The sequence below is a fragment of the Aulonocara sp. 'chitande type north' Nkhata Bay genome, linkage group LG17, assembly GCF_057382095.1.
Source record: "Aulonocara sp. 'chitande type north' Nkhata Bay isolate Kocher_YH1m ecotype deep benthic linkage group LG17, A_spYH_male_GT1.1, whole genome shotgun sequence".
NCBI classification, from domain to species: domain Eukaryota; kingdom Metazoa; phylum Chordata; class Actinopteri; order Cichliformes; family Cichlidae; genus Aulonocara; species Aulonocara sp. 'chitande type north' Nkhata Bay.
In genome coordinates, this window is record NC_141360.1 from 39,959,842 (window position 1) to 39,979,120 (window position 19,279).

The window sequence follows — 19,279 nt, forward strand, 5'->3', positions numbered from 1 at the left end:
TATTTGGGAATCTTTCAAGTTGGTGAAGTTCCTGTATTCAATCATCACCTACAGATAACGTTCGTCTCGATCCAAAAAAAGTTTTCTACGATTGCAAAAGTCCTACAGTTACAGTCTTGATTTCAGGCTAAACTGAAACGCAGCTGAGGAGTGATGCAAACCAACAGCTTCTTTAAAGAACGTTTGTACAAGCATGGATGCTCCGACTTCCTCTGCACTCTGCCTGTCTTCTGTGTTTGGTCTGTCACCCCTGCTTTCATGTCTAAATGACTGTTTGAATAGTTGTTCCAGTAGTTCTGCAGTGATTCTGTCAACCTAAGTGAAACCGCTCCTGCTTACTGTCAGTGCTGGATGTGTGACGGCAGCAATAGGATAAATAAACACGGCCATTAACCGTCCAAATGGGTATGTTGGGATGGCTATTGTCATATAGAGAGAGCAGCAGGAGATCAGGAAGGAGACAGGAAGAGAGAGTAACTCTGCCCAGGGGTCTGCGAGGATCCCTTAAACACACACACACACACACACACACACACACACACACACACACACACACACACACACACACACACACACACACGTTCTTTGTCTTCCTCTCTAGTTCATTGTGTTTGACCCACTGCTGGATCACTCGCATCCTGTTGTCCAGTTTTCATGAGAAATAATAAGCTTTCCTCTTGATTCACATGTTTACATGACAGGGTTTTTCAGGCTAAGTTACACTCATCGCACACACAGCAGCTTTCTGTGGTTTGGACTTAAACAAAAGACCAAAAAATGTAAATATCTAGCTTCCTCCAAGTGGCCGATCTCTGTGGCAGTCTACGGTATAAAACTGCCCAGGTTAGATCTCTAACAGTGATGGCCATATATCCAGTGACTCATGAACTCTTCCTACCTTTAAATCCCACAGACATATTTACTTTGGTGTCCGGCGGCCAACCACATTATCTCTATCGACAACCATTTTAAAAACAGACTTCAAGCCGCAGGCGAGGTCTGATCATTTTCTCTGAATGATGAATTCTTAAAGTACAAAACTGAATAGATGTAAAACCTTGTCGTAACGGGGAAACCGTGCTTTGATATCCATGACATCATCTGAATGCAAAGGCCAAAAGGAGGCAATTATGAGACCATGTGTTTTGTATTACAGCCCTTAAGGTAATAGCAGCAGAGATTCTAATGACAGAGAAATAAATTATAGACCGAGTAATAATTTTTTGATCCCCTGCTGAATTTGTAAGTTTCCAAAGAAACGAACAGTCTCTAATTTTTATGGTAGTATCGTTTTAATGGAGAGAAGCAAAAAATATCAACCAAAAATCCAGAGAAAATACATTACATAAAAGTTTTAAATTGATTTGCATGTTAGTGAGTGAAATAAATATTTTATCCCCTACCACCCAGCTAGGATTCGGACTCCCACAGATTGGCTGCGTGCCCATGTGTACAGATTAGGATCAATCATTCATCTCAACGCATGTTTATAGAACCAGAACCAGTTTCTTCCATTCGAACCTCGCCACCACCAAGGACATGGTCAGAGGCAAAGCCTTAGATATGCTCAAGACTGGAACTGAGGTACAAAACGTTTGATGAGCTTTCATTATTCAGAAATGGAAGAAGTATAAAATGACCAAACTGCTCAATCTGGAGCTCCTTTCAGTATCTTGCCACACGGGGTGTGCTAACAAAGGAGTGGAAAGGAAGAAGCACATTAAGGTCATGGAGTGGCCTAGCCTCAGACCTCAGTCTTTTAGAAAATCTGTGGAGGAAGCTGAAGCTTCGAGTTGCCAAACGGCAGCCACAACACCTAAAGGATTCAGAGAGTTTCTGTAAAGAGGAGTGGGCCAAAACCCCTCGTGAAATCTTTGCAAACTTGGTGACCAACAAAAAGAAACGTCTTACCCCAACAAGGGTTCGTCCACCACCAAATAGTAAGTCGTGTTTTGCTTGTATGTCTGTCTCTTTCCATGAAAATGATACAGCCATTTCTTTGTAAGTGAGCAAACTTACCATGACTCACACAGTCATGGATGCCACCTAATAATTCTTAGATATCATGTCGAGAATCCAGTGACACGAGCACAGGAAGCGCAATACAACAAGTGATTATTAAGCTGAATGTGGTTCAGTACCATTGTTTCAACTTCCTGTCTCTTCACATAAAAACCAGGCATTGAACTTCACTGCACATGACACGCAATCGGTGACACAGAAGAAACAGAATAATCAGCGGACAGTGGAAAAGTTAGTCAGCTAAGATGGAAAGAGAGCCACAGCCGGTCAAGAAAAAACACACACCTGCTCGTTAGACCATCTTTTCAACAAGGAGAGTTTTATGTTTGCTCAGGAAAACAAATCTGATGATAAATAGGACATATAAGTGAGCTGGTGGCCTTTTAATCCAATCAGCACTCATCTCAGCCCCCTCTGCCAAACCAATCTCCTCCTCATTACTGTTCTGTTTATGTTCAAACTTTTAACGCTGTTTACTTTGATGGGTCATGCTAAGTTCAGCAGTAGCATCTTTGGATTTTGTATACCGCCCTTCATGTGTTTATTATGCTGAAGGATTAATGCTTCCTGCAGATTCCCTTGCTAGTCAGATTTGAGAGCTCCCCTAAAAAGCGGAGCCCTTTTTTTGTATAAACACTTGCAACACATGGACTTGGATTTATCTGCTCGAAATACAAGTGTGATGGCACAAAACTGCCCCCATTATGATGAAACACAATAACAGCAAACAGTGAAAGGTGCAGCCTCTCATACCTTGGTGGAGGCCATGTCGCTGACAGAGCGGTAGGTCTGGATGGTCTCCAGCTGGTCCAAACACCACTCCAACTCCTCCATTGTCTCCATGGCCAGTTTCTGGTACGCGTCATCTGTCAACAAACAGCCGGCACACAGAGACACGCAGTCAGAACAGACAGAGCACATGGAGCCCGAACGCTGCCCAGCCACTCCCAGGGACCGTCCACCCACGGGTCTCGCTCAGGGTTCCTGCTGCTGAGGAGGGGGGACTGCTAGAGGTGGGACACGGTTGTAGCGCCCCTTCGTCATGAGGAGGTTTTTTAGCTGCTGGGACTCGCAGCTGTCAGTGGAATCGAGAGAAAGCCAGGACCTGACCTCGTTCTGTCACACACTCGACTTGTCTGTGTGAGTCCCCAACCCCCCAAACGTCATCTCCCAATCTGAGGCCCTCAGCTTATTTACATAAAGTCAACCGCCCTATTACAGGAAACTAGATACCCCCACCTCACAAACAAACTTTACCCCATCTCACAGGAAACAGACACCTCGAAACCTAAACACACATGCAGAGGCGCACATGTTGTACCATTAAAAACATGCATTGACTTAACTGGTAAAGTTGCCACCGATTAAGAAATATTTAATCACACTAATTATTTTATTTTTGATCATCGACAACAGACGGTGGCATCGGACACGTCTTCGTGATGAGCCCATCATTTCTGACGCAGGATGTTTTTAATCACTCATTTAGTCATAAAAAAAAATGATAACAACTGCTGCAAAACATGTGTCACTGTTGCTTTCTAGGACGTAAGAAGAAGGCTGAAGGTCCAACCACAGCAGTCAGAAAATGCGCCCTAGATATAAAATGACAGGAACTGGCACTGGCGTTACGTTTACCAGAAATGCAGTGACATTTCTAATGCTGTTGTGCTGTTACCATTTAGGTTGTTTTTATTTCTTTTCTTTTTAAATATGTTGGTCAAATAAAGCAGAAGGATTATAATAAAAGAAATCTTGAGTAAAGAACAAAAACATCTACAAAGCACACATGAAGTTGGTCCAGAGAGGGATTATGATGACAGACAGAGAAAGTCAAGGCAAGGTTTGTGCTGTCACCACTGCTGAGAGATTCCTGCTTGGCCTGGGAGTCACTGCTCCGACCCTGTTCCTGTGGTTTAACCATTTTTCAGACAACTGCAAACTGTACGTCAGAGTTGGAGTGAGTGTGTCTTGGAAAGCAAAGGCGAGTGTGCGATGAGTTGGTTGGTGGAGTTGAACCAACACACACACACAAACACACTCTTCTCCCACTCACTGTGTATACTCCGGGTCGCCTAGCTGCGGAGCACAACATGGCAGCAGGGTGTGCACTGCGGCGACCTTAGCGCGGCCACGTAGAATGCGTCCCCCGCTCTGATCTCCTCGCCATCAAAGACACGAGCCTGTTTGCTCTCCCAAACATGAGAGGCACCTGGCACTTTGCCCACAGCCTTCCCTCACTCTGATGAGGGCAGTGAAAGAAAAAGAGGGAGTGTGTGTGTTTGTGTGTGTGTGTTTAGTTTAATGCCACAACTGCCTGATCTTGAAACGGTTTACACTTATTTGAGATGTTGCTCTCCAGTATTTCCAACATCTTTGAGGTGGTTTGTGTTTTTGAAGAGCGTAGAAAGGTCCCTTTCCCTGGAACGGTCTTTTCTTTTGACCTTTTAAACTCTGCTCAGAAAGCAAGAACCACAGTAGAAGTTTTTCGACTGGTATTTCAACATTTGTCCAAAGTCGTAGCAGTAATGATGAGTGAAAATGAAAATGAAGCTGCATCAGAGAGAAACAGCCATGGCTGGATTGATCTAAAAATCACTTTCAGGACGTGATTTCAAAACACACAAAACTGGGTCTCAAGATCTAGTTCAGCAAGTCAGGCCCTAAAGCCAGCCATAAGGCCAAATACCTGCAGGTCTCCATGTATTAAATCCAAGTTTTGAGGCAGGTGCCAGAGCCACAGAACTGTAACACTTGTATAACGGTTTTACTTTGATCCCTGGCCTGCTGGAAAACAAGGCCAAAATCACCAGTCTTTCCTCCAGCAAAGGACCCAGTTAACCACCTGTTAAAGATTTATTTGCTAAGAACTAAAATATTTGGCTCGGGTTCTAAGTTTTATGTCAAAAATATTTAAATTGCTCCAACAGCTATCAAAAATAAGCACCGATGCTTAGAATACTTTACTTCAGATAGAAATCGAGCTAATAAAAAAGACTAGTCGACCATAAAACAAGACAAGTTCACAGCTTCCGCAATATGACTTCACTTCCTATTTGGCTTTGCCTATTTTAAATTCATATGAAAAGTTCCATCATTCATCCATCTACCGATCCATCCATCATCTACCCAGCCATCATCATCCATCCATCCATTTATCCATCCATCTACCCAGCCATCATCCATCCATCCCTCTACCCATCCATCCATCATCTATCCGTCCATCATTTATCCATCCATCCACACATACATCCGTCTACCCAGCCATCATCTATCCATCATCTACTGATTCATCATCATCCATCCATCCAACCATCCATCCACCCATCCATTTATCCATCTACCGCTCCATCATCCATTCATCCATCTCCTTATTTCTCTCTCCTGAACATATGGAAGGAAAAAAAAGTCAGAAATTAATCAAGAAGTAATTAAGTGCAACATACAAATAATAATAAGCCTTATTATGTTTTTCAGGGTTTGTTTGTTGTTTTTTGTAAACTTCAACTTTTTTTACATTTCAAATATCATTTCAATTAAACAGCCTGTACACATTGGTGGACTAACCATTAGACAAACATTAAATATAATTTGGTTAATTACCAATGCTTTTAATTTTGGTGGTCTAATAGACGTATTAAACACTGTAAATATAAGTATATAGGATATAATGAGAAAGAAAAAAAAAGGTCAGTTTGAACCTGGATCTTAGGTCTACACCTATAGTCAGGTCTAATTAGATGGATGAGACACAAGCAGTAAATCACAAACGTGTTGGTATAAGGTTAAAATATGATTTGTCATAATGGGTAAAAAGTATTGGTGAGAAAAACTGGTGATAATGAAAACACATTAAGAGTAGAGGCATGTGCACTCACTATATATTAGTAAGTACTCCAGTTATGGCCTTGGGTGGACTGAGGGAAACAGTACTCCAAACACACACACACACACACACACACACACACACACACACACACACACACACACACACACACAACGATACAAGAGGGGATTTCCACCGCCTCCACCCGACACAAGGACCTTTCTGATCAGTGCTCAGACCTACAGTTTGTCCCACAGGGGCAGGCAGGAAAATACATATGTACAGTCCAGCCACACAAACACAGTGACACACGCACACTTGATGGCTAAGATGTCTTGTTACCGCACACACTGCCATACAAGCAAGTACTTTCCATCTGAGAGAAGCGGAGCCGGCAGGAAAGGTTGGGGGGGGGGGTTTGTCTCGGTTTCAATTTAATATTGAAAAGTTTTTAGTTGTTTTTCACTAAATCCAGCGAAATCAGCAGCCCGAGGTAACATTAAAATCGAGAAAATGCAGGAAAAGGGCAAGAGTGAATGAAATAAAGAGAAATAAAAGGAACAGAAAATAAAATCCAAATAAAGAACACATGGGCTGTTTTTTAATGTTACCAGCATTCCTCTTACTGTGTCAATCCATAATTCAATGATTGTTTTTCCTTTCCCTGTTTCACGTGCATTTTAGCGCCGGTTCCAAAATGTTTTATAATTCTTAGATCTGTCTTTTATTTGATTATTAGCATTTCAGAGCATAATTTTTCAGATTTCCCCATAAAATCAATTTAAATTCACTCACCTCCTCCACAAGAATAACATTTTGTTGGTTTATTTACTCCACATTTTATGGGAGATTTCTTCACAAACACACACACACACACACACACACACACACACACACACACACACACACACACACACACACTCAAATGAGGTTATTTAAGGACCATTGTGCCCACAGGACATCAGACAGGAGCTGTTAAAGCTGTTTGTGTTTGTGCCTGTGTGTGAGCGACAGCTGCATCTGTCATCCTCCCATGGGCATAGAGATAGTTTGCCCGTGATGCAAAGGTAGATGCAGCAGGGCATGTCAGCTGCAGCGCATTATCAGCAGCCAGCATCTATGTGGAAGACTGTTAGCTTAATTGTGAGCAAGCACTGACACACGCTGGGACACAAAACCCACTCTGACTAAAGGGGTCAGTTGAGGACCAGCCCTCCCCACACCTGCTCAGTCCATCCTAATTTCTGCTTTTCGTTGACCAAGAATTCACCGTGTAAACATTCAGGTTTCGAAGGGTGACGTCCCACATTTCTAGTGAACCAGCGTAAACAGACCACACACGCACTTAAAGAGAAGCCAAACTTTGACGCTGGTCAACTGGCAGCAGCGCCGGATTTGTAAATGGCTGAAAAAAAGCAAGAGAGAGACTGAGGCACTCTCTTTCTTCATCTCCTGCTTTACCAGAAAGTGAGTTGATCTGAAACCCTCCGTGCGGTTACACAACACTTCCTAACAAAGACCAGAGATGGTACATTGAGGTGGGGGGGGGGGGGTAGCGCTGCATTTGGAGGTCTTACAAACTCAAGTTTGGCTTGACATTCACAGAAATGTCATTGACAAGAAATCTGAAAAGTCAAGGGGAGGACGAAGAGCGGTGGTGGAGTTTGTGGTTTCGGGGCCTTCTTGCATAACCTCGATACATTTCTTGATCAAAACATTTCTCTAAGCTGGGTTCTGAGAAGTGACAAAATGACATCATGGCTACGTATTTCATTAGCAAACATTTATCTGATTTACTGGGACTCAGAATGTGAGTAATATTTCAGTAGATGACATTTCCTTACCCTGCGGCTGTTTGATATTAAGGATAGGAGGGTAAAATAAACCTCTAGCCATCCTGTTATATTGGAGACAAAGCTGGTAAATTCATTGCTCAGGGACGCAGTGCTGGTAAAACGTGCTGGTTCCTTTTTTATGTGGTTGTGACCCTCCAGAAGCAGCACTGTGACATATTTAGGATGTTGATTCACAGATTAAATATTCTGATGTGTTGTAATCGTCCATGTCTCTCGTGCCAAAGCTACCAGCTTTTATATTTGCTGCCTTCCCCTAACACAGCGGTGGAGATGGCGAAACAGCGCTTTCGCGTGCGTGGCTGTCGGTGGAAAGAAGAATGCAGCTGTTACACTTGCTAACAAAATAGCAAGCGCGTCTCTTTATCTGTGTTTAATGTTTCTCACTTTAGTAAACAGAATTTGTGTGGCGAAGGTTCAAATCCAGTCTGGAATAATCTATGAAATGAGACATTATTGGAAGTAGCAACACACTGGAAGTAAACATTAGATTTGCATTTTTTGCAGGGTCGGGGGTCCTATTGTTTCACAGCATGTGAGTACAGCTCAGTGCAACAGTGTGACTTGTGGCTCTTCTACCTGCATTTAAACTGAAAGTCATTTACAACCACAAAACATAACAAAGGTGCTTTGACTGGGCCACACAGCGTGTACGTGTTTGAGTGCTAGGCCCCATTTTTGTAGCTTGCTGGCTCTAATCCCCCCTGCTTATACATTCCTCCCCACATTATACACATTTCTGTGAGATTTACAATCCGGTCGTTAAGTGATGACGCGACGAATCCTACTTCCGGGTCTAAAGTAGTCTGCGTTTAATATGGCTTTTGTGTTGTTAACATGTTTAATGTTTTGTATTTTCTTCTATTTGATCTCAAAAAGCTCCTAAAACAGTCAGTGATCACTGTTGACCTCCCTCGGCTTTTATTACCACTAATCATTTATTTAAGCTCAGTTTTTAAAACCTTAGGATGTAACTACAGCCCAGCCCATGCAGCAGTATATGAATGACTAACCTCGTATTGTGGATGGATTATCTCAGTTGTTCTCCTGGCTGAAGTTTGGTCCTTTTACAGCATCCTGCCATGCGATTACATTTGTTCCTGACCACCGAGAACACTCACGTTAACTTTTATCGAGTGAAAAAAAGTTAGCTTGTTTATATTATGCTAACATAGCTGTGTCGCTAGTGGTCACGTAGCACATCATTATATACCAGCTAGCCAAACTTCAGTGACCCTACAAACGTCACTGCTGTTTAGTTTTCTGTCTTCATTTATGCTGGAAGTGATAACAGAGCTGTACGTTTGAATTTGTTTCCAAAACCCCGCAGTCAGGACATGCTATATTGTATTTAGATAGAAGCTAGCGAGCTAACTCCCTGCTAACTTCTAACTCCGTTAAATGTCATAAATTCCGTTTTCATGGATGCCTGGATGTTAAACTCAATTGTTACACCTGGTAGAGCAGAACGCTGATCATTTTATTAAAGATGAAAGACTTTAGACAGTTTTTCAACTCTCAGTAATGCCATAGTGATCGTTTGATATATGGACCTGCAGCGGAGTTTAGGTCCAGACACAGCTAGTGACGTCAGACTGAACGACCGGATAGAAAAGAAAAGCAACGCACAAAACGATGACTCTGCCCCATAAAGGCTGGACGGTTACAGCAGAGACCACGCTGAATCGTAGGAACGACAGCAGAAAGAGCTAATCAAATTCTGTGTCTACGCTGCTGTTACCGTCTAAAAACAAAGACTGGAATGAGAACTGTGTGACTGGAACATTCATTCATGTATTTATTCGTATTACTGGTATGTGACCTAATTTCAAAGATTGTTTTGAAGACGGCCGGGCCTCTTTCAGAAGTTCTGTTGCAGTGAATTCATTCTTCCATTATGCGAAGTCTAATCCAGACAGTAACTTTGTTTTATCTTTGCATGCAAGTGTTAAGATTTTATGTGGCTAAAACTTCAGTTACAGTAACATTAACCCAGAAACCAGTCCAAACGGGCCTTTGCTCCAAACTGAATCACCCACAAGTCTGAGGTTTCTCTGCCTCCGTCACGTGCACATTGTTCGCAGCGACACGGAGTGATTTACGCACGTAGGAGATGAATGTGAGGAGTACACGGTGAGGAGTGAAACGAGCTCAGGGACAGTCTGACACGGCACGGTCTGAAGGTTCGCTGAGACCTGAGGTGCCTTGTCGTACAAACAGTATCCCTCTTATCTGACCGCTCGTCACTTTCTGATGTAAAAACCTTCACAGTTTCGAATCTGTATCTCTCCCGCTGATAAAAAGACAGACGTCATTGAAGCTGTGTGTTTGGCCTTATTGTCAGCTCGGCTCTGAGGACCTGTGAGCGTAAACAGTCTTGTCCTTGAGCTGCATGCTCACGCACTCTCTTCATCTCACAACAGTTTCTAACATTTCTATATATCCAAAACTTGGGTATGCCCACCAAAAAAATGCACACAGACCGGGCTTTGTCTGTATTACCTGGGGTGAACTCCTGCATTGAAAGCAACAGCACTGACTAGACTGAATGAGCCTCATTGTCATGCTGACTGGCCTTTGGCCCTCAGGTTGATTTGCATGGATCAGAGGAGCCGTGGGACCCCGCTCAGCCAGACTTCTGTCAGTGTCGATGCTGCTGCTGCTTTATTCTCCTTTTTAAGTTCCAGAGAAGCTTCCAGACTTAGAATTAAAAGGTGTAAGTGGTGCATCTGAATTCAGGGATTATGAGAAGTGTTGGGTATAGAGCAGCTGTTGGTGGTCCTGAAAGACCCTGCTCTCTAAAACACCTCCAGACTGATTTGACACCAACAGATTTACTCACTTCTCACTTCCTGAGGGCGTGGCTGACACGTGGTCAATCACAGTGTTCTGCTTTTTTTCCCTATTTCAAATATCTGACTGCAGTAGAGATAAAGCTACTCTTTTTCCTTGATTCTTGTTTACGTGATCTTGGGTCCAGCCCAGTAGCCCCTCTTTGACTCAGTGTAAAGCGTGTGCATTGCATAGAGAAGCATCTTCCCACTAAAGAGCTGTTTTTGTGCAGGTTTAGATAAAAAATACCATCAGTTTGTTAAACTTCATCAAAAAAAGAAAGAATCCTACATCTCTGCTAGTTTTCAACAGGTGCCTGTAGCTGTCCCTCCCCACTTTTCCACTCAAAGTGGAAACAGAAGCAGAATATAGTGTGTATAGGCTGCAGGAAGAAGCCTTCATCACTCATCGTTCATATATTACTCAGTGAATTGTCTCCGATGAGACCCTGTCACCCCAAACCTCCTACTGTGTTATTTATTATTTATTATGTTACTGCAGTGCCCATTATGATGTGGTTCCTGCTCAGCTTGGTTCCTTTAGTGTTACTTGTGTGATTAAACTGCGGTGCATTTAAAGTTGTGTTCATAGCTGTAACATGCGATTCAGAAATGAGATCAGTCACGATATTATTTTTGCAAACACTGCAGGGGTAGGGGCTCCACATTAGCTTTTGTCACAGGCTGAAGCTTCAATAAAAGAAAAGTCATATAAAGTCATATTCATATAAATATACACACATTCATTTGCCTTTTTGTTACTTTCTGTTAATTTCTAGGGAAGCTAACCAGCTACTTTTTAATGATATCATATTTGCCCTTCTCTCCCTTCTTTCTTTTGGATTTAGTACTAAAGTCAATTAACTTATTTTAGCATATTAGACTATCGCTTTAAATGACAAGTAACCAAACAAACTGGGACACAATAGCCATGGTTAACTGGGAGCGTTTTTTTTTCTGTGCTAATACAGTGACCTGGCATGTTCCTCGAGTGGGTTTCAAATCACAAAAGCAACAAAGTGCATGCTCAGTAATCACAATTATTGTTTTATTTTTAAATAAATGCTCATAGACAGCTTTACTACTGTAAAGTACTTACTACTAATTTAAGAAGGCAAGTCAGAAATCAAAGGGTTTCCAGGAGGGGAGCTTCAGACTCTACCAGGAGATGCATTACTGGTGGGGCGATCGTGGCTCAAGAGTTGGGAGTTTGCCTTGTAATCGGAAGGTTGCCGGTTCGAGCCCCGGCTTGGACAGTCTCGGTCGTTGTGTCCTTGGGCAAGACACTTCACCCGTTGCCTACTGGTGGTGGTCAGAGGGCCCGGTGGCGCCAGTGTCCGGCAGCCTCGCCTCTGTCAGTGCGCCCCAGGGTGGCTGTGGCTACAATGTAGCTGCCATCACCAGTGTGTGAATGTGTGCGTGAATGGGTGGATGACTGGATATGTAAAGCGCTTTGGGGTCCTTAGGGACTAGTAAAGCGCTATATAAATACAGGCCATTTACCATTTACTGCTGCTAGATTTAGTGTCACGTCAGAAGAGCTACATGTGAAAATACATTTCAGGTGACAAATTGGAGTAATTCGTTTTGTCATAAACGATTAGTGTTATTTGTATTTTGACGGCTTGAACATGTCAGAAAATACGGACCGCTTCCACGTGCTCCATCCCAGGCCTCATATCACTCCTGAGGGTCTTATTTCAAATAATGGGGCCGTAAACAGCCTCACCAAGGTGATGTGCACTGCAGCTAGACAGGCTCTCTTCACATGTCACGCTTCTTCTGTTTCTTGGCGTCAGGACCTGAAAAACATTCTACTGAGGCCAAGCGAGAAATCATTTTAGTCCGGAGACTTTTCCAGCTGTTGTTGAACTGTTGTCAAGACAAACATGACTGTCTCATTAACATTATTTTGGCTGTATTTAGCGTGCAAGCCGTGAAACGGAGCCAATTCTGGCTGGTCCGGGTCGGGATAAAGTCGAGTTAACGAGCGGGGCAGGAAAGGCACCAGAAGGGTTCTGCAATGAAGGGCTTTGCGTGCAACGAAGGCTCAAGAAACATATGAAGACCAGCTGAAGCAAACCTCAAATAACCTCAAACAGCATGCCTACTTATGATGGGTAAGCATGCCTTGTGTGTCACTTCGGGCCAGCCCGTGTGTGTTTATGTGCGCCTCCCAGACCACATTACAAAATCAAATTGAACCAATAAAGACTGTTGGCAGCGGTGAGCACGCAAGACAAGATTGATTGTGTTCATCCAAACTGGCTAAGTAAGACTTCCTGATTGAATCAAGATTAAATACGACTCCCTCCCCGAGTAACAGCGAAATAGTCACGCGGCATTCACGGTGCAACTGAAGAGCAGTTTCGAAAAAGATACATGGATTTGGGGGGAAGAAAAAAAAAAATAGGTTAATCGTTTCAGAGAAATGATAAGCAAAAGCATGCTTTTCTTGTTTTTTTCTCTTTGTTGGTAAAAATCAGGTGGCTTTTTATTAAAGCGGGCTGTTTAATCATTGACTTTTTTTTAAAAAAAGCTGGCTTCCTGCGCTGCTCCACAAAGAGGACGCAGTAGCTGTGGTGTTTTTCTGGCAGGTCAGGTTGGGGGGAGTGCAAAAAGCTTCCCAAATACCCAAACAAAAGGCTCTGTCTGTGAAGCAGAGAGCGTTTGAATCCATCTGCACAGAGCTGAACAGGCCTGCTGGCAAGGGAATACTTCAGGGGAAGGGCACCCGTCTACTTTATGACTGTGCTGACGTCAATGGCATAATTCAAATACTTGCAGAGTGCATGCTTCCAGCTTTCTGAACCTGCTCTCTCTCTCTCTGTGGCAGGCTGCAGATAAAACCCGAAGCGGAACAGGACTCCGGTAAAACACAACATCCAAACAACAACTGGAGCGGAGTCACGGCTGCGCTCAAACAGCATCAAACCACATGGTGTTCATTTACTCGGCCTTCAATGCTCACAAAGCCAAAAGTGACAGATTGATACATCTTTGGAAATGAAATGTAAATTTGTTCACGGAGAGCGTAATATTACTTCAAAGGAGACTTTTGAAACTTTAATTGGTTTGAGGGGAAAATAAATCCTATTAGGGAGAACTGCAAGTGTTTTTGTACGGTTTTTATAGGTTAAAGAGGAAGAAGAAAAGAAAACTGAAATTAATTAAACCCCTTTCTATGAAGGATGTTTGTCTTTTACCGAAAGAGGGAAGTGACACCGCTTTTTGTGTGAAGTGGTGTATGTATGTGACGTACAGCAGGCCTACAGCCACTATATACGCGCTGTAAAATAAGGTAATGAAACAAGGACAGAAAAACAAACAAAAGAGTAGCATTCAAACCAATTAAGGTGTAAACGAGGAAAAAGGTTGAAATATTTATGGCTCCTGACTAACTTAATGACACTTGTGAAGACTCAGACTGTTTGCTCCCACCAGATGTTTAAGGATTGTTTTTCAGAGTTTTAATGACATCATGGCTTGTATTGTTAGATAAGTGAGGATGACATAACTGAACGGGGGGCCAGGATGATGACCACAGACAGACTGAAAACCCCCCAAAACAAAACAATCCAAAATGTGAAATCCTCCTCAAAAGTCCCGCGAGTTGAATCCAGCACAGGATCTTTGCTGTGAGTCAAATTTCCTCTCTAATCAAAATAAAAGGAAAAGAATAAAAATGGGAATTTAACAGCAATGTAACGTCATGCTTTAAAATAGAAGCTCAAAGCTAATCCCAAAATCCAGTAATGACCATCCCCTTGAATCTAATAGCTAACTGCACATAACATTACTTTACATGGTTTCTAGTTCATTATGTGGTGCTTCCTGTGCAGCAATGCAACTTCTCTGACAGGAAGGATATTTTTGGGGGGCTTGCAGCGTAGGTAGACAGGAAGTTGAGTTACATCAATGACTTTTTTAATCTCTACTATGTATAAAACTCTAGCGTTAGCAATTTGTGGCCTTTGCTTTTCTGGTTGGTGTCGAGTTTGTTCATCCAGTCTTACTGCAAGGACTGGAAATCATCCGTCTGTTTACAACTAGGAAACTGCAACCTAACTGCAACCTGGCAGATCTGCCGTTTTTAAGCCAAGAAAGTTAAAACACCGCAATGAAATATTAACAAAATCAAGAATTAAACTACGCACACTAAGAAGGAGAATCAAACCTAAAATAGGCCTCGTGTAGAAGAATACACACTCATAAACATACAGTCAAGTGGGTCTTTTCCTAAAACTGAGCTCTGGATCTCCCTTGGCTGGGAGCCCCGCGAACCCAGCGCCAGCGTGTATAGAGAGCTTTGAGTAGGGTAAATACTTGGCACAGCAGCTTGTTTATGACACTGGAGACTTGTAAAGTGGAGACCAGGCCCGGCCACATTTTAACACTGGGATTACTTGCAATTAAACCATGAGCTCACCACCACAACAGAAGCCTGTGTCAGGCTTTTAAAATGTATTTGCAGCTACAGAGTGAATACAAAGTGATTACTAGTGTTTGTTTTAATTTTTTTTTTTTTAACTGTCCAGTAAGCTATTAATAACTAGAAAGCGGTGCCACTTATTCTGTGTCAGTCACTGTGTGTGGAAACCTCTTTAACCCTCTTAGGTCACTTGACTGATACTCGAGAGTCCGTGAGTTGGAGGATGGTGAAATGTGACCTAAGGCTGGAAAAGGCATCAGTGGGTACCTTTCCATAGCTAATATGCAATAACATAACTGTTGACACACAAAAACAACCCAAGCAAGGTCCATTTATAGACGCGTACGATGCTTTAAAGAAAACATTTGGTACTTTACGAGTTGATTAACTTGATTTGTGTTGTATTTGCTTTTGTTCAGAAGATATGAAACAACCCTACAGAATAGTCACCAAACTTTAGTTTTATAAACTCACACATATAGCACATGGCATTATTTTCTTTCAGCAATTGCTTCCATATCTCAGCCGTTACCAGTTTTATTCATGAGCACTGATTCATCTGTTGCTGTCTGTTCCGAGGCAGCGCAGTGGCTAACACTGTCGCCTCGCGGTAGGAAGGACCTGGAAGATCCCTGTGGCTGTGTGGGTTCTCTCCAGGTACTCCCGCTTCCTCCCACACTCCAAAGTCTTGCACGTTAGGTTAACTGGTAGTCCTAAATTGACCCTACCATACGACCTGGGACCTGTTCAGAGAGTACCACGTCTCTCGCCCCACGACATGGGATAGGCTCCCACTACCCTGAACTGGATAAGACGTAAATGGATGGATGGAAGGGCTTTTCCTTTCAAAAAAGAAAAAGAACAAAAGTTTATCGTTTGAGCGCACCTGGAAGAAACTGAAACCAGTAACTTGAACTAGTTCTCCACACAACTCTAAAACCCACTTCTCTATTTGTGCAGACATAAACAAACTGGCTAGCTCAGAGTGGATGCTTTAGAGTGGATGGTGCTACAATACAAGCTTTTCCTAGTAAACAATTTACACACTGGGGAAGTTGCTGCACGCCAGGACAGTTTTAGTGGAGCAACCTCACTGAACAAAGCACAACAGAGCATTTTATTTACTTCCTTATCTCACAATGAGAGGCAAGCTCTGGTCCTCAGGGGTCAGCCAGCCATTTTTCAAAAACCTTTGGGTTTTATGTCCATTTCAGCAACAAAAATGCATACTGAGTCGATAAAGGCCCACTTAGCGGTACTGGTTTAAAAAGGACAAAAAAGGCAGTGATTAAAAGATTGAAATTGGCTTTTGGCGTTGGTTTAAAATTAACTGAGAAGTTAAAGAAATTTTCTCTATGCAGGAAAAACAGTGACAGCAAAAGTCTGTCGCCACTGATAAAAGTCTCCCAGACAAACAGCAACATCATCCTAGAGGTCAAAGCCACACAAAGTACAGCAGCGTCAGAGTCATAAAAGACTCTTTCCATCGAACTGAGGTAAGGAATTAAGCTGTTATGCAACAAAATTCCAGTGTAGAAAACATCCCACCCTACCTTTCTTTCTCTTTCCCCATTTACGTATCTCTGACAGTCTCAGCAACAGCCAACCCATCAATCACCCACTACAAAGAAAACACAGAGAACCAAATTCCTGGAAGGGAGCAGACGACAGAAAAGCACTTCATTTTAAGGTGAAAATCAGAGCTGGGCTGTCAGGATACGGAAGAATTAATGCAACTGTCCTGCAACTACAAAGGAAGAAATCGGTATACGAGTGATCTCAGTCGACGTACATCTGCAGACAGAAACACTAAAAATTCCCTCAATTATTTTTTCTGTCTGGGAGTGGTTATCATTCCTTCGTGTTTGCAGTGGCACACCTTCTACCAAACAGAAGATCTTCTGTTAGGCTACAGTCCACAAATTATTTTTGGAAGGAATTTAACGGACAATTTCCTGTAGGGCATCGAGGTTGGACGAGTACGACATTTGTTAATCAGCGAAAAATATCCAAATAAAATGTGACTGCCAGCTCTTCGATGTGAAGAATCACCATGCAATGGGTCAGCATGGCGATAAGATCAGCTGAAGAGTCTGTCTGGATGGAGACCTCTAATGCAGTTAGTGAAACAGCTGTTTCAGGCAGATCATTTGTTTACTTTGGGGAAGATTCTAAAATATCGAAATGTGGTTTCCTGGAAAGCTGCGCGGAGACTCCTCTCAGCTGAAAGTATAATTGGAATTATACTTTAAGACCATAATGTGATCGAAATTGACTGTTAATAACAACTGAAAGCTTGTAAGTATGTAAACAGAAAATCAATCAAGCACGGCGAGCTGTAGTTAACTTCCAACTCTATGACTCGAGGGGAAAAATAACATGTTCATCTTACATATTAGCCCGAGTATTCCCAAAGGGCACCTCGGCATGTAAACATCCAGATTCCTGTTTGCTGCAGAGGCAGGCAAGGTGACATAACAGATGCACAAACAATGAGAAGTGGCCTCTGGTGTTAATCAGAGGCCACCTGAAGTGTACAACTGCCATTGTGCAGCATTTTCCCATTATGTTGCTTTTAACAAAACCACCAGACTCTAATGACAAAAATGCAACTTTACCCAACAGAGCACGGGTGCTGCAGGTTAAATGTCTCAGTCTTAGTTAGTCTGTTTGCTTTAATGAGTGATTTTGGTAATTTAAACAAGTTAGGCCTCACTCACACAAACTTAGAGAGTGGTCAGAGAGTTGGACAGCTTTCAAAAGTTTTATTTTTTAGGGGGTTCCTGATCTTTGGTCTCTAGGCTTGGGTGACTGGAGCTTTGGAAACTGATTTCACAGCCAGCCAACAACCTCTACCAATCGCCCATGAAGCAGTAGTGACATTTTTGGTGCCAAGTTTCTGGTATTTGGTTGAAGTCTTCTTGAGTTCTATCGACCAATCACAGTATTGTCAAAACCAGTTTTTTTTCTGGCCACACAAATCGAGCTGACAAACATCTTGCGCCTGTGTTTCAGGTTCTTTATTTACTATAGATTTCTATGAGATGTTTACATGTAGTACATTGGTTTAAAAAAAAAAAAATAGTACAGTATGGATTAAATCCATTTACAGAGCTGGTTAATGATTTTAAACCAGTCTGGTGGGCGGATTATTATCCCTCCCTAAACAAACATTTTCTTGAAAACACTGACACAGATGCGATGCAGAAACACAGCCAACAAACCTTTTATGATTATCGCCTCAAGGATTCACCTCTGGTTTTTCTTAAATAATTTTTTTTCTTTTATTGCTGTGCTTACAAGTACGTACGGGGAAATTACACAAAAAAGTGAAATAAACCTGGTGTGGACACGCATACAAAAACCTCCTCAGAAGAAAAAAGCACCACTTCAGGTTGGTCTCCATAACAAGTACAAACAAGTTTCTTTTATCTCGACTGGCATACTGGTGATACGGTCTAAGTTGTGAGTAAGAGGACTCGTATTACAGCAACCTTACGCATTCACAGACAAACGCTTACTGTAGCCTGCACGATACATGAGAGGCCCTGGCAGAAAATATTATTGATGACGTCACCTTGTCTCCAAGAGTCAGATCGCATAAACAACGGTAAGATCTGAGCTGAGCAGGAGAGCGGGCGGTTTGGCGGAGGGTCGTGATATTCCGCATCTCCTCTCTGAGAGTAAACGTACAGCTACCCACATCAGTCACAAAGTGTGCACACAGTCGCACATACACACACAGCGTTGGCAGGCTCATCTAAAGCATAAACACAGGTACACACACAAATTCACCTGGTGAGGCAAACAAGGGTTCAGTAATATGCCTGTGTGGGTTCTCAGTCATCCAGGTTATGATAAACTAAGGAGCGACTGGACTTCTTCAAGTTTCCCAAAGACGTTTCAACTCTTATCTAAGAAGCTTCTTCAGTTCTAAGACCAAATGTTGCCGAGTCCCAGGTATTTGTCCCTTAAGAGGGTCGTTAACCAACTATTGATCAAGGTGCAACAGTAAACACACACACGGTGGGACGTGCCTTTTTCAGTGCAGCCAAGGTTTGTGTACACATTACATTTCAAAGTAGTGAGCCAGTGTTATTGGCAGAGAACAGCATCAGGAGGACAGTTTGATGGCTGTTGTGGTTTCACAGTGGGCTGGGGTTCCCGCTCTTCTTCTGAATGCCAGTCATGTTTCCAGGGTCTGTGTGTGACACATAGTGGAGAGGATGATAGAAATGTTTGGACAGGCTGTGTGGCTGACCCGAAGGATTATGATAGATGGAAATAAAGGGAAAGTCGCCAAGACTCTTGCCAT

The 19,279-nt window shown here is 42.7% G+C and overlaps 1 protein-coding gene across 4 annotated transcripts in view; it reads right to left on the reverse strand.

The window, feature by feature from the left end:
* pde4ba (phosphodiesterase 4B, cAMP-specific a) overlaps positions 1–19,279 on the reverse strand; it is a 229,487-nt gene that overhangs the window by 17,046 nt on the left and 193,162 nt on the right. For all 4 annotated transcript variants that reach the window (XM_086270260.1, XM_086270259.1, XM_086270261.1 and 1 more), the window contains one exon: positions 2,776–2,888. In XM_086270260.1, coding sequence (XP_086126386.1) covers positions 2,776–2,888 — 113 coding nt within the window. The remainder of the gene's footprint in view (positions 1–2,775; positions 2,889–19,279) is intronic.